General features: G+C 36.7%; 1 protein-coding gene across 1 annotated transcript; it reads left to right on the top strand.

The window, feature by feature from the left end:
- Positions 1-752: 752 nt before the first annotated feature.
- LOC110021631 lies at positions 753-13,993 on the top strand (the record flags this gene model as incomplete). The annotated part of the gene is given in 3 exon segments (XM_020720194.1): positions 753-885; positions 5,630-5,941; positions 13,405-13,993. Coding segments are annotated over 3 exon segments (718 nt in total), but the record flags the coding sequence as incomplete, so codon positions are not given.
- Positions 13,994-15,061: the final 1,068 nt, after the last annotated feature.

Here is a 15,061-nt window from a genome sequence, read left to right as displayed (position 1 = left end):
ACGCCCCGCATCAAGCTTTTAATTAACAAATAAAATAGTTTCTTAAATAATTCTAACATCTACAGTCAATTTGAAAATGAGGGTAAAAGATGTGCGCGCCTATATCGCCTATAGTTGCTCGCTCACAAAAATTTTGACCCTAGTGTTCTATTGCTCAAGCAGGCGTTCAACTATGGATATTGAAAATGATAGATAGTACATAAAAGCATGGAATGAGAGATGAATTCTAGAAATAAGAGACGAGAATTAAAACAATAAATAATTATATGATATGTTGCTATTAATAAATAATTAGACATATTATACTTAATTAATTTTACTTAATAATATATGATTTATCGTAGAACTTAATTATTAAAGCTTTTAAATAACAAACTAACTAGTTTTTGAACATTAAATAAATGAGTTAGGAAATATTCAAACTTGGTTCTCTTATCTTTCAAGAATTTGAAAAGAGTAACTTATTTAATTCAAAGTTAAAGCAAAAACAATAAATGCATTGGTTTATTTAACAACCCTAAATATAATTTAATTGATAAAAAATAAAGTTGGATTTTTTTTACGATATTCCATTGCAACATGTCTATATTATTAGGTTGCTAAATTATCTTTATCAATTTTTGGATTAGCTAATGGTAATTTTCATGGCTCTTAAATACTATTGTGGATTTTTATGTTTAGAAAATTTTATTCTACTCAATTATCATTCATTTATCTTTTATCCTTTTAACAATTCTTTTGTGAACTGATAGGAAACCATTCTCTGGTCCTAAGTTGAAAGAGATGATCGGTAGCGGTATTTTTTCAACTGCTGGCGAAGATGACATATCAGATTCTGGCACCTTGAAAAATCTCAATTATAGAACAAGAGTAAAAGTTTATCAGGTAACTCCTTTATCAAAAAACATCCCAATTCTGTTAAAATCAAATAATTATTTTAGCTTAAGGCTTATGATTTTAATTCTTTTTTTGAAGAACACACACAAGTTTAGAAGTGATTTTAGGGTTGTTTTCTATGTATATTGTTCTCTTTTATCTATGTATGTATAACTGTTGCAATGGAAGTATTTGGTGTATTCACATCTATTGTTGTGAGATCTAATTACCAGTCCTTGTACTAGTTTTACCTACAATGTTGGAACAGAAAAGTCTTGAAACTCTCAATCTCAAATTCTTAGACTTAGTTTCAAAACTAAATTTTGAACCTGAGTTATTTGAAATTCATATCCAAGAGCTAGGCTATGACTCATTTGAATAGAGAGAGGTGCGTACAAAGTAGGCACCACCATGTTTACCTGAAAACTATAGTACATGCAATGATGATGACAAGGATGGTTGTGACTAGGTCCATCAAGTCACGACTTTATGGATGTTGGTAGTGATGGTAGTAATGATGAAAATAACAATGACGATGAAGAATGATAATAGTTTAAAGGCAAATTAAGAGTGTTATATAGATGGAAGAAAGAGGGAGATGGATACAAAAATTCAAAAAAGGTGAGGATATACATACATACATATACACACACACACACACACACATATATATATATATATATATATATATGTGTGTGTATATGTATGTATATATATGTGTATATGTATGTATGTATGTATATATATATAGATACATGCATATATATATATATATATATTTGTGTGTGTGTGTGTAGGAAAGATAATAAAAAAGAATGAACAAGAAAAGAAAAATATAACACCTGATATCTCCAATTAATCAATCTAATATTGATAACTTCTAACATAAATAAATTATTTTCTAATATAACTTCTAACGCTCTCCCTCAAGTTGGAACATGGTTCAAAACCATGTTCAACCTGGATTTGAAGATATCAAATAAAAGGCGAGCAAGATCCTGTGAAGTAGAACTTGAAGTCTTCATCCCGTACTACGGTTGTCTTTGAATGCAGTTTTTGCAGCGTCTGTAGATAGGCCGAAAGGCCACCACAGGTAGTATTGCGGGGGAGTTTGTAGGGAAGTAGAAAATCTGCAGGAAAATTTAATTTTTAGTTGACTGCAGTTTATAGTGTTTGTAGGTAAGCGAATGCTTATATAGATAATGCTACAGGGTGTTTGCAGGGATGTTGATAATCTGCAAAAAAAAAAACTGACTTCAAGTTAACTGTGGTTGTCTTTCATTGGAGTTCCTGCAGTGTCTATTGGTAGGTGGAAAGCTTCTATGGGTAATGTTGCAGAAGAGTTTGCAGGGAGGTAGACAACATCCAAAAAAAGCTGCATGATATGACTCGCAGAAAAAAAGAAAAAGCTCCGGAGGTAGGTTTGCTGTAGGAAAAAGCTTCGGAGGAGGACCTGCTATAGGAAGAATTTTGGTGGACTTGTTGCAGGAAAAGCTCCAGATGAGGGTCTGATACAGGAAAAAACTCTGGAGGAGGACATGAAACAAGAAAAAGCTCCGGAGGAGGGTCTGCTACAGAAAAAGTTCCGGAGGAGGCTTTGTTGTAGGAAAATACTTCGGAGGAGAGTCTGCTGCAACAAAAAGTTCACATGGTGAGCCTGCTGCAGAAAAAAGTTTCGAAGGAAGGTCTGTATAGAGTTTTCGATGGTAAAAAAGTAACTGACTAAGAAGGACATATAGGTCGGTTACTCGGATTCCATTCAAGAATAAATCCAGTCTTGCCTCTGTAATAACCTTTCACAAGTTGTTTTGAAAACAAACCAAAGATGAAGTCATTTGTAACAAGCTTCCTTTCATTTCCAAAAGGAGGGCCTTTTACAGAAAAAGCTCCGGAGGAGGGTTTGCTATAGGAAAATACTTCGGAGGAGAGTTCGCTGCAACAAAAAGTTCACATGGTGGACCTGCTGCAGAAAAAAGTTCCGGATGAAGGTCTGTATAGAGTTTTTGATGGTAAAAAAAAACTGACTAAGAAGGACATATAGGTCGGTTACTCGGATTCCATTCAGGAATAAATTCAGTCTTGCCTAATAACCTTTCACAAGTTGTTTTGAAAACAAATCAAAGATGAAGTCATCTGTAACAAGCTTCCTTTCATTTACAAAATCCATGTATGTGAAATGGCGGAGGGCGCCATAGAGGTGGCTGCCAGAATTTGCAGCCAACAGGAATTTGCAGCCTGCAGGAAGGTGTCTGTAAGGTATGGAGGAAAGTTTTTAAGCCGGAAGAGATGATTTCTGGCTGTGAGGGGACCTTCAGGGAAGAGATACAACTGACCGAAATCTATATGGGAAAATCTATAGAGGTAGATCCGGCGGCAGGAAAAACCTATAGGAGGGAGGTTTGGCGGCGTGAAAGGCTGCAGGGAGAGAACCGCTGGAGGAGTAGATCCGACGGTCCTGGTATCAGGTCTGTCGGCAGCAGGTAGGTTGACGGGAAAGGCTTTGGAATTCTTTCTAGTCACTATTAACCTCTCTGAAGCTCCACGTATGATCTGCCTAAGCCTTTTTGAGAGGGTTTAGAAGCAATCGAGTTTCAAGAAGCTTCAAATTTCCGCTTCTCCTTCATACTCTTGCAGGTCTGGAAAACTAAAGGCTTTAAATTTTTGCTCTAACTCTAGTGGCAAAATGAATGATTTTACATGTCTCCTAAGCCGGCTAGCATTGATCCTGAGCAGCTAGCGTCGAATCCACGAATCAGTTTTCTCTGACATTCGCATCTGCACCCTCATGAGCTCCCCAATTGCCATTGGCTTCTTCACCATCCTAGAGGGGTTGCTTTCCTTCTGGGGCTCTTCTGCAACAATTTAAGCCCCAACGCTTTTTTCACCTTGGCGACAACTTTCAAAGTTAGAGATCTCTGTCGTAGTGACGACGTCACCAATCCCGATGCAGCTGTCGCTCTTTCCAAAGAAAAAATGTATGTCAGCGGCTTTTTAGCTGTATTTTACGGCGACAAAGATCTCATACGCTGTCTTTTGGAGCTCCTAATCAGATAAGTTTCATTCCAATTCACCCAACGATAAGTGAAGAGGCTCTGTCGAGCTCCTTGTCGCTGACGACAAGGAGAAGAAACGTAAGGAATCGCCAGATGATTCACCTTGATTTCTCTAGGGTTCTTCTCATAGCTATTTTAGGATTTTCGATTATGGCGACTAGCTTTGGTGGAGACTCACTCCCTTCCAGTAGGGAGGATGGCAGGAAGGGAGTCCGGTGGCCATAAAAGGATGACCATTGGCTAGGTAGGAAATTTGGCTCTGATATTATGTTGATTTTCAGAATAAAGCGGACTATTTTTATTGATATAAAAGAGGTATAAATAACTCTTACATGAATTCTAGAATAAAAAAGACAATAAAAAAGAAATAATAGGTAAGAAAAGATATAACACCTAATAAGTCCAATTAATAAAAGATTATTTGGTAGGAGATACTTTGAGTGTGAAGTAAAAGAATTGCATGGTTTTAACTTAGCGTATATGTGATATCAAGTAAAATTAGTTCATAAACTTTTGAAGTATTTAAAATATGTAGAAAGAGACTTATCATTACAAAATAAACTAGCTTGAATTGCTATAGTTTCTTGTGTCGTAATTTGTCCCTAGAATGCTCTCCACTTGCACCATTGGGATGATCCACACCTACCACTCATCCACAACGCTGCATGGACAACGGGGACCTCTCGCCTCGCCTTCCCTTCAGTAATTTCTTTTTCATCTATGCTGCCCTCAGCCAAGCCTTATAGCTTACCATTGCCAACTACTATTACATTAAAGTACTTTATTCCTTCGTCCGCTTTTTGGCAGATCTTGCTCGTTGCATCAATATGTAAGGCCTCATTGTAGGACAAGTCATCAATCTTGAGTCCAACACCCTCATGTAACAACATAAACTCTCAACGAGTCTCTCATCCATCGAGATACTATTCGGTTTGGCCTAATGGCATCACGATTTTGTTCCATGAACGTAACTTCCAATAGGTTAATCATCCTGGAGTGTTCCAACACAAGCATGCTTAACTTTGGAGTTTATGATGAAATAACAATTGTAACATTAAAAGGCACCTCGATGTTTAGAAGTTCATCTCGTTCTGCTTGAGGAGATTCACATAGGGTGCTTGTCATCTTTGGAGGTTTGAGTTCATGTTAACGAGTCCATAGTACTATTTGAGTTTGTGGCTGTTATAGAAAGAGAAGAATTTATTTGGGTGGTGATGTTGGGCTCTATATCCGTACATGATAGTCTAAGAAATATATGAAAATTGCTAGTTGCCAGGTAAAAAAGAAGCAGTTTCTTGGTTTTGCACATGCTGATGTTCCTGTAACTCTTTTTATGTTAATGCTCTTTAATACTCTTATACTTCTTGTGGTGTATCAGACTTTGAACTTTACCTCCAATTAAATAGAAAATATAATTTTCTGCGCTTACATTAAATGCAATCAAACAACTCTAAATAATCATACCACATTGCATGTACTTTGCATTATAATGCACGAGTTCAGAATACTTGCAACCAAGCAAGCCCATAAAATTTTCTTCATAATTCTTCTAAACTAATTGTATATATCCTTTTATGAATTCATTTTTTTATCCCTCATCATACATATCTAATTGCCCCAGTCAAATTTATATAATCATTTTTCAATGAATCATTCTCAATATTCTGCAAGGCTAAAATTCAATTTCTTATTTGATTCAGCAAGCAATAAGCAGTATCAGCCAAATTTCGTTTAGTGCTGACGAGATTGTTTCCCCAAGGAAACCCACCTCACTACCAGAGGTGGCAAAGCAACGGGAATTAAGTGGGAATCTTGAGAGTGCTGTAGAGGATAAAATGAAAAAACAACAATCTGATGCAAAGAACAAAGAGCTTAGTGGCCATGATATTTTTGGCCCTCCTCCTGAAATTCCTGTCAGGCCTTTAGCTGCTCGTAATTTGGAATTGAAAGGACAGCTAGATTTCGGAGACCCTGCACCTGAAATCATGCTCACATCAGTTGAAGTATCCAATGTAAGTCGCAAGATTTCATAGTTTAATTTTAGGGGCATTTACATACATACCACCCAATTCTTATATATTTACATAAGTAACACCTAAATTTTGCTTTTTTACATACATACCACCCAAATCTTTTGTATCATGTCAAAAATATCATTATTTTAACTTTTTAAAAGTGAAGTATGCCTGTTCATGCTAATGTAAGGTCGTATGTATGTAGAAATTGGAATGTGGGCTCGAAATATGTATATACATAGGAATTGAGTGTTATACATGTAAAATTTTCTTGTTTTAATTTGGTAATATCGTCGCTAGTACATGTGCCGTGAATATACTTTTTACTGAAATGTTACTTTTATTTGGAAGCATGTAAGGTCGTATGTATGTAGAAATTGGAATGTGGGCGCGAAATATGTATATACATAGGAATTGAGTGTTATACATGTAAAATTTTCTTGTTTTAATTTGGTAATATCGTCGCTAGTACATGTGCCGTGAATATACTTTTTACTGAAATGTTACTTTTATTTGGAAGCATGTAAGGTCGTATGTATGTAGAAATTGAAATGTCGGTGCTAAATATGTATGAATTGAGTGTTATACATATAAAATTTTCTTGTTTTTATTTGGTAATATCGTCACTATTACATGTGCCGTGAATATACTTTTTACTGAAATGTTACTTCTTTTTTTTTTTATACGTGTAACACTAGAAAACATGCTTAGATCACACTCAGTGATAACATTTCTTGTTTAGTTTGCAGAGGAAGTATCTGATATTTCCTTCTTATCATCTTAAAATCTTATTTATTCCAGATTTTTTCTACATCAGGCTGGATTCTTCTTAGTTCCTCTATTTTGTTCAAAAGAACTTATTTCTTCTTGTTCTAACCCCAAATGCCACTTAGCACCAGCAACTTTGCTCTCTCTTAATAAAGTTAAGTTGTTTGTTTTATGATATTTATTTTAGATTTGGACTCAAATATATTGATTTCAGTAAAAGTAGTATTTATTAAAATGAAAAAGAAGATTTACACAGATATCATTAAATTTTTATGTATTTATATATCTAACAACTAAATTTTATTTTTTTATATAAATGCCATTATATTTATGCATACTTTTTAAAAGTTGAAGTAGTGATATTTTTTATAGAAAGATAAGGGTGGTACAAATGAAAAGAAAACTAAGTTTAGATGTTAGATATATAAATGCATGAGAATTTGGTGGTTTATATTAACAAGTTACATGCTACAATACTGCCACATATAACGGTTGAGAGAATATTGTGGACAACAACAAACAAATTAGGAGGAAGGCGTTTCAAGGAATAAGGAGTAGACGTAAATTTTCCTCATACGAACTCTAATGGATTTTGTCACTTAGTGTCAGTTGATCAATGAGGAGAGAATGTACGTTGTCAATGAGGAGGGAATGGATTCTATCGTGTTCTACGTGTCTTTGATCAAAGGGAAAGGAATTCTCTACTTGGCGTGCGAAGCAGAGAAGGCCGTGGAGAAGATGTTGCCTTATAAAATAATGAGTAATGATTTACCCACGAAAATATAAATTTTTTTTCGCAAATGTGGTAATCTTTTCAAAAGGAAAGCTAATTTTTGATGAAGTTTACCGTTGAAGGACTCTCTTTCTCTCTCTGCGTCAATGTAAAGAGAGGGAGAGGGGGAGAGAGGATGGTGAAAATCAGCTTTTCTTTTGAACAGATTACCGTATCCGTGCCAAGAAAATTTATATTTTTCGGAGTGACTCATCACAAATTACATTTTTATTGGGCAACCACGTTCTCTCTGTTTCACATGCCGGGCAGAAAATTCCCTTCTCATTGATCAACGGACACTGAACATGGCAGAATCCTGTCTCTGCTCATTGATGAACAACCATCCCCTCATTGTCAATGTATGCTGAGTAGCAAAATCCATTAGAGCTCGTTTTAAGTAAACTTGCATCTTCTTGGAAATGCCTTCCTCCTAGTTTGTTCACTGTCGTTTGCAGTATTCTCTCTACTTACAGTAATATGTGGCTTGCTAATACATACCACTCAATTCTTATGTATTTACATATCTAACATCTAAGCTAAGTTTTTTTTTTTTTTTTACATTTATGCCATCGTAATCTTTCGATAATAAATATCACTATAACTAGATATGTAAATACATAAGAATTGAATGATATCCATGTAAATCTTTCTTCTTTTCATAAATACTATTTTTATCGAAACTAATATATTCAACTCCAATTCTAAAATAAATATGATGAATACAAACAGCATCTTTATTATTTTAGCTTAAGTGACTGCAGAGGTGCTATGGTTCATAGTGAAGACGTTCTCTGAGATCTCCAAGAGGTCTTCTTCATAATCTTCTTCCTCCACGGCAGTCATGAGCACTGCCTTCATTTTTTTTTCCACCAATCATTTTCAGTTACCGCTATTCTCCGATTACTCCTTTTCCAGCTCTATATCCTCGCTCTCGGCCGACTATCAGCTCTATATAAGCCTAATAATAGAGTTCAGACTATTGAGATTGTTTTTCAAACATTAAATTTTTGCTGTAAGCTTCATATGATAAATTGATGTGAATGTCAAACATTGAGCAGCAGAGGTATAAGATAACAACTTCTGAAAGTGTTATAATAATTCTCAACCAAACGAATTATAAAATAATGTTGCACTCAAACATTATTTAATATATGTTTTAGCTTCCATGATAGTTACTCTCTTATAAGCTATCAGAATCTCTCTCTTGGAAATTGTTAGAGATTTATATCTAGTTTAGGGTTCTATTGTAAATAAGAAACATAGAAGTTTAGGGATTTATTTTTAAAACATTATAAGGCTCTATATAAGCCTAAGTCGTTAATAATAGAAGAGGGATTTTTTCAGAACAAATTAATTTCTTTATAGTATCAGAGCCCTAACTCTAGTCATCTTCTAGAGGATATCTCCAAGATTATTATATTAATGGGACAATTTTGTGTGGTGTACATATATATATTTATATCATAATCTTCTTCCTCCGCGTACCCTGACATGTTGGTTGGCATCCACGGTATAAGACCCCTTAGGTCGGGGGTTCGAATCCCCTCTGGCACGTTTGCCTTAAGGAAATGGATACTTGAATTGTTAGGCACATTAGGGGTCTTATATTGTGGGGGCACATGACACTAGTTTATATACATATATAACCATAATGGCGTCGGCGTCGGCGTCGACGGGCTGCTCTACTAGGTTTTTGCCATCGGGCGAAACCCTGTTCTAATTCCTGCATTTTTTTCGCTCCTTTGGCTTCGTTGTGCTCGACAGCGAACTGTTTGCTCATCTGAATTCTCTTGTTTCAATTGTTTCATCTTTTGCTGGCTTCTTCGTGCTCTCTCATCGTCTTCTTCCTTGGGTCTCTGTTTGTTGCAACGGTTTCTTGTTGTTCCCAAGTCGGTTGCGGCTCGTATTTCGTCGACCCATGATTTCATTAGGCTCGAAGCATAATTTTTTTGCCCTCTGTTTCGACTTGGACGGGGCTCTTCCGTTCACTCCACTGTAATTTTGTTGTCCTTTCGCCGCGCCTCCCTCTTTTGGGGCTTCAGACAGGTCGTATGTTGCTGCCCTTGCGGGTGTCCATGCCTCAGGTACTCCTAAATCGTGCTCTTTCCTTCCTCCTTCGTTTGAGTTGACGGAGGATATTAAGAAACCTGATAGAAAAAATGTGATGCCGATCATCTTTTTTACGGAAGCTGAATGTAATCGGCTTGCCTCCTGTCGTCTGAATTTGGTCGGAAAATTTATTTATGGGCATCTGAATATAATCGGCTTGCCGATCATCTTTTTGAGCGTATGCACCTTGTTGGGGAGTGGAAAATTAGACTTTTAGATGAAAGTCACATTCTTATTCAACTAAATAATGAAGAGAATTACACACGCTTATTTGCTAGAAGACTAATCTGGATTGATAACAGAGCTATGAAGATTTTGAAATGGTCGGTGGATTTTGACCCACAGACGGAACAACCAATCATTTCGGTCTGGATTCTCCTCTCTGACCTAAAATTTTATTATTTCACTCAAAAAATTTTGTTCTCTATTGCCTTAGCCTATGGTAAGCCACTCAAAACGGACATTCCTGCATTTAATCTCTCTCGTCCCTCTGAAGCCAAGTTACTTGTTAAAAGGAACATCACTTCAATCGCATCTGAGGAAATTTGATTAGACACACAACACCATGGATATTGGCAAAATGTTGTGATTGAGCGTTTCCCGTTGTATTGCTCGAATTGTCGTATGTTCAGCCACTCCATTTCTCCCTCATCTCAGACCAAAGAAGCAAAGTGTTCAGCCAGATGCAGTGATTCTCTCTCCTCCTGATCTGCTCCAAGTTATTGATATTATTGATCATCAGAAGGATACTACTGAATATGTCATTATCCTCACAGGAAATATGTCAATCATTCAGCCTCCACATAATTATGATGTAGGTTCCCGGTCTATGGAACCTCCTTTCGTGGGGGCGGGGGAGACACTTCAGAACTCACCTGCCCTAAAACCTATCGTTTATGGTAATGGGTGGCAATACTTCTACTGAGTTTCTACCGCCTCATCAATAAGACCAAGTTGTTATTGTTACTCAAGCACATGGGGCTCATGATGTGCAACAGTCTGCACCTTTCCGACCAGCTTTGGATTAATCCGTTGATCAGATTAGTCAATCCTCGAATGAAGAATGACAGGTTTATACATCTAGGAGGAAGAAAAAGAATAGAAGCCGACCATTTTTTTTACGGAAGCTAAATGTAATCAGCTTGCCTCCTCCTGTCGTCTGATTTGGTCGGAAAATTTCTTTATGGGCATCCCAAAATGGAACTTATTCAGCACCTTGTTGGGGAGTGCAAAATTAGACTTTTAAATGGAAGTCACATTCTTGTTCAACTAAATAATAAAGAGGATTACATACGCTTATTTGCTAGAAGACTAATCTGGATTGATAACAGAGCTATGAAGATTTTGAAATGATCAGTGGATTTTGACCCACAGACGGAACCGCCAATCATTCCGATCTGGATTCTCCTCTCTGGCTTAAAATTTCTTTATTTCACTCAAAAAGTTTTGTACTATATTGTCTCATTCTATTGTAAACCACTCAAAACAAACATTTCTACATTTAATCTCTCTCGTCCTCTGAAGTCAAGGTATTTTTTGAAAGGAACATCACTTCAATCGCGTCTGAGGAAATTTGGTTAGGCACATAATACCATGGATAATGGAAAAAGATTATGATTGAGCATTTCCCCTCGTATTGCTCGAATTGTCGTATGTTCAGCCACTCCAGTTCTAAATGCCACAATCTACACCCTCATCTCAAACCAACGAAGCAAAGTGCTCAGCCAGAGGCAGTGATTCCTCCTCCTCCTGATCTGCTCTAAGTTATTGATACTATTGATCATCAGAAGGATACTCCTGAAGATGTCATTATCTTCGCAGGTAATATGTCAATCATTCAGCCTCCACACAATCATGATGTAGATTCTCTGCCTACGGAACCTCCTTTCGTGGGGGCGGGGGAGACACTTCAGAACTCACCTGTCCTAGAACCTATTGTTGATGGTAATGTGTGGCAATACTTCTACTGAGTTCTACCGCCTCATCAGGAAGACCAAGGTGCTACTGTTACTCAACACATGGGGCTCATGCTGTGCAACAACCTACACCTTTTCGGCCAGCTTTGGACCAATCCGCTGATCAGATGAGTCAATTCTCGAATGAAGAATGACGGGTTTATACATCTAGGAAGGAGGAGAATGGAGGCCTTTTATCAAACTTGATGGATGGATACATTAGTTGTTTTGGGTAATGGTACTAAACAATTTGTTAGCTGACTCCCGTCATAGAACCAGAGAAAGGCAAAGCTAAATTGGATTTTTCGCATGCTACTTGAATCTGCGTGTTGATAGACTTTTGGCAGACTTTTTTTCTATGCTACTTTTTAATCTTTTTTGGGTAAACATGTATCTCTGTGTGTGTTGTATGATGGGTGGTTAGGGTATCAATTTGGGTTCTGTCAATTTGGCCTCGGGGCTCCGTTCTTACGCCGCCGCCCTTCTCGTAGATAACCCCGCTCGTGCCCCTTTTTCGTATATGTTCCCGCAGCAATATCATGATACTTCAGCGTTGGACATTGACACCAGATTTCTCAAAAAAGCATCCCGTAAAAATGGTAAGCCTGCAATTTTTCTCTCTGAGACCGAGATCTCCACCTTAGCTTCATTCTGCCTGCTGGTTTTAGTTGGTAGGTTCCTCTATGGAAACTCCAGACTCGAGCTAATTCGAAAAGATTTTGAACAAATGCGGCTGCAAGGGGAATTGAAGATTGGTAAACTGGACGGTAGGCATATTCTCATACAATTATCAGATGATAAAGACTATCCCCATTTATTTGCGAGAAGACTCGTTCGCATAGATAACCGTGTGATGAAAGTTTTAAAATGGACAGTCGATTTTGAACCTCTCACTAAACCTCCTACCATTTATGTATGGCTGCGCTTCCTGGGTTTGAAGTTCCATCTTTTCGATCAAGAGCTCCTCTTCTTAGCTATGGTTTACGGTAAACCTCTCAAAACTGATATTCCTACAGTTAATCTGACTCAACCTTCTGAAGCCAGAGTTTTAATTGAACGAGACATTACTTTACCTTTTCCGGGGGAGATCTAGATTGACTCACAACACCAAGGTTTTTGGCAGCGGGCAGAACTCGAACAGATCTCACTTTACTGCACCCACTGTCGTATGTATGGTCACTCCCACTCTCAATGTCGTCATTTGCACCCTCATTTTAAAACCTCAGAGTAAAAATGTTATTGGGCCCTCTGCCTCCCAACTCACACGTCCCTCTTCCAGCCCTGAATGCAATCCACAGGCTATTGAAACATTGGTTGAAATGTCATCCGTCTCCTTGATCGTTGGATTTCCTTGGTCTTTTGGTCTCTCGCCAATGGGCCCTCGTACTTTTCAGTCTCCTAAATCATTGGACGTTCCTTGGTCCTTTGGTCTCCCGTTAGCGGGCCCTCCTTGATCATTGGATCTTCTTGAGATTCATGCTGGCCGCGGTGTGTGTGTGTGTGATAATAAATGGGTAGACATCATTTATGTTATGGCATGTGTCACAACAAAACTTAGTTCAGGTTTCCCATTACTCGAATAATGTATCGTATGATTTTCCGTAAATAAAAATCGAAGCTTCGTGTATTACAAGTTTTACTAATTAAGCAATGCAGTTTTTCTTTAAATGTAAATATCAGATGATGATTTCCATTGGATTACAAGTCGCATATCTTTATTTACAAATTTCTCATAGCCCAGGCTAATAGATAAGCTTGTTATAGACTCAAATTTGCAGACGCATAAATGTTTATTTCATCCTTCTCCATGTTGTTTATGCCATCTTTTGCTTATTTTATTCAATAATGAGCTTCAGCCTGCTGGTGGCCAAAGCAACATAATGTTCAGCGAGCAACCTGTACTGAAGACATCTAAGAAAATCAGCAACCAGAAGTTCCAGGACCTAACTGGTAATGACATCTTTAAGAGCGAAGCTGCTTCGGAGTCAGCTGAGAAGCCATTGAGCTCTGCAAAACTGAAGGAGATGAGCGGCAGCGATATATTTGCTGATGGGAAGGTAGCCTCTCGTGAGTATTTTGGTGGTGTACGCAAACCTCCTGGTGGCGAGAGCAGCATTGCTTTGGTTTGACGTCTAATTTCAGGCCAGAGTTTGGCTCTCTAATCTTATTAGATGTGTTTGGCTTTGGTGACTGATCTCGAGTCCAAGTAATGGTGATGATATGGGTGGGGTGTTCAGCAACATCTTGTTTCAAGTTAATGGATGTTTTGGATTTGTGTTTAGGGTTAATTATCTGATGTAATGATGATGATCGTGCAAATACTCTATTTATTTTCTGGTTTGGTGTCGTTTTATGTCTTGGATGGATGTTGTTGCTGGGTATTTGGTACGAATTCTGCTTGATTTCTAAGTTGGGAGATTGTGAATAGGGTTTTGTTATTGTGGTTGGAGCATTTGCATCAATACCACCCAATTCTTGTGTATATACATATAAATCATCTAACTTTATTTTTTATACTTATATCACCTAAATCATATCACAAAAATATTATTGTTTTAATGTTAGAAAAGTGAAAAACACATTTTTCATGCATAGATAAGGGGACATATAAAATTTGACGTTTAGGTGCTAGACATGTAAATTGAGTTATTATCGAAATAAAATGGTTATGGCATATCTCAAAAGCTGTTGAATATGATTTTAAATGGGTGTGGTACATAAATGATCAATACAAGGGCTTTTAAATTCATTATTTAAAAAGATTTGACAAGACATTCCATACCAAATACTTTTTCTTGTTAAAATCCTTCTGCTTGTTTTGATTTTGTTGTTGATATGAGTGATAAAAATAGGAATTAAGCTATCAGACCGCATTAGCCATATCTCAAGTTGAAATTTAAGAATTTTTAATATTGATTTGATCAAATTTGAGTTCAATAAACAATAAATAACTTTTGGTTGACCGTTTGATACAATGTGATTAATGGTGATTGATTATTTCGGTATTTACATACACATCTAAAACCTATACTACACCTTTTATATTTATATCACCCAAATATTTTATACAATATAAAAAATGTTACTATTTTAACATTTAAAAATAAATACTCATTTTCAATCATAGATACAATGACATATATATCTTAAGTGTAAGATATGTAAATAGGGGTGTAAACGAGTAGAACATGAGCGAGCCAGGCTCAGCTCATGCTCGGCTCGTTTATATTTCAAGCTCAAAAAGTGTGTTCGTGTTCGGCTCGTTTGGTTAGCGAGCCGAACACGAGCAGTTCACAAACAAAGAGTCATTTTGACAACCCTAATCACGTAGCCATAAGATGTTAAGAATTGGGGCATGATTTAAAATATCATTTGAATCTAATTTAATAATTTTTATTCTATTTTCTTAATTAAACTTTTAATTGATTATAAATCTTTGTAGCCTTGTAGAATTAATTTTTTTTTAAAATACTACTCATCAAAGATATATATATATAATTGATTAGTAGTATT

This window comes from Phalaenopsis equestris, unplaced genomic scaffold, assembly GCF_001263595.1.
Source record: "Phalaenopsis equestris unplaced genomic scaffold, ASM126359v1 Scaffold000136, whole genome shotgun sequence".
Classification (NCBI taxonomy): domain Eukaryota; kingdom Viridiplantae; phylum Streptophyta; class Magnoliopsida; order Asparagales; family Orchidaceae; genus Phalaenopsis; species Phalaenopsis equestris.
Note: the sequence above shows the minus strand (reverse complement) of the source record. Positions and strands in the feature narration are given on the sequence as shown.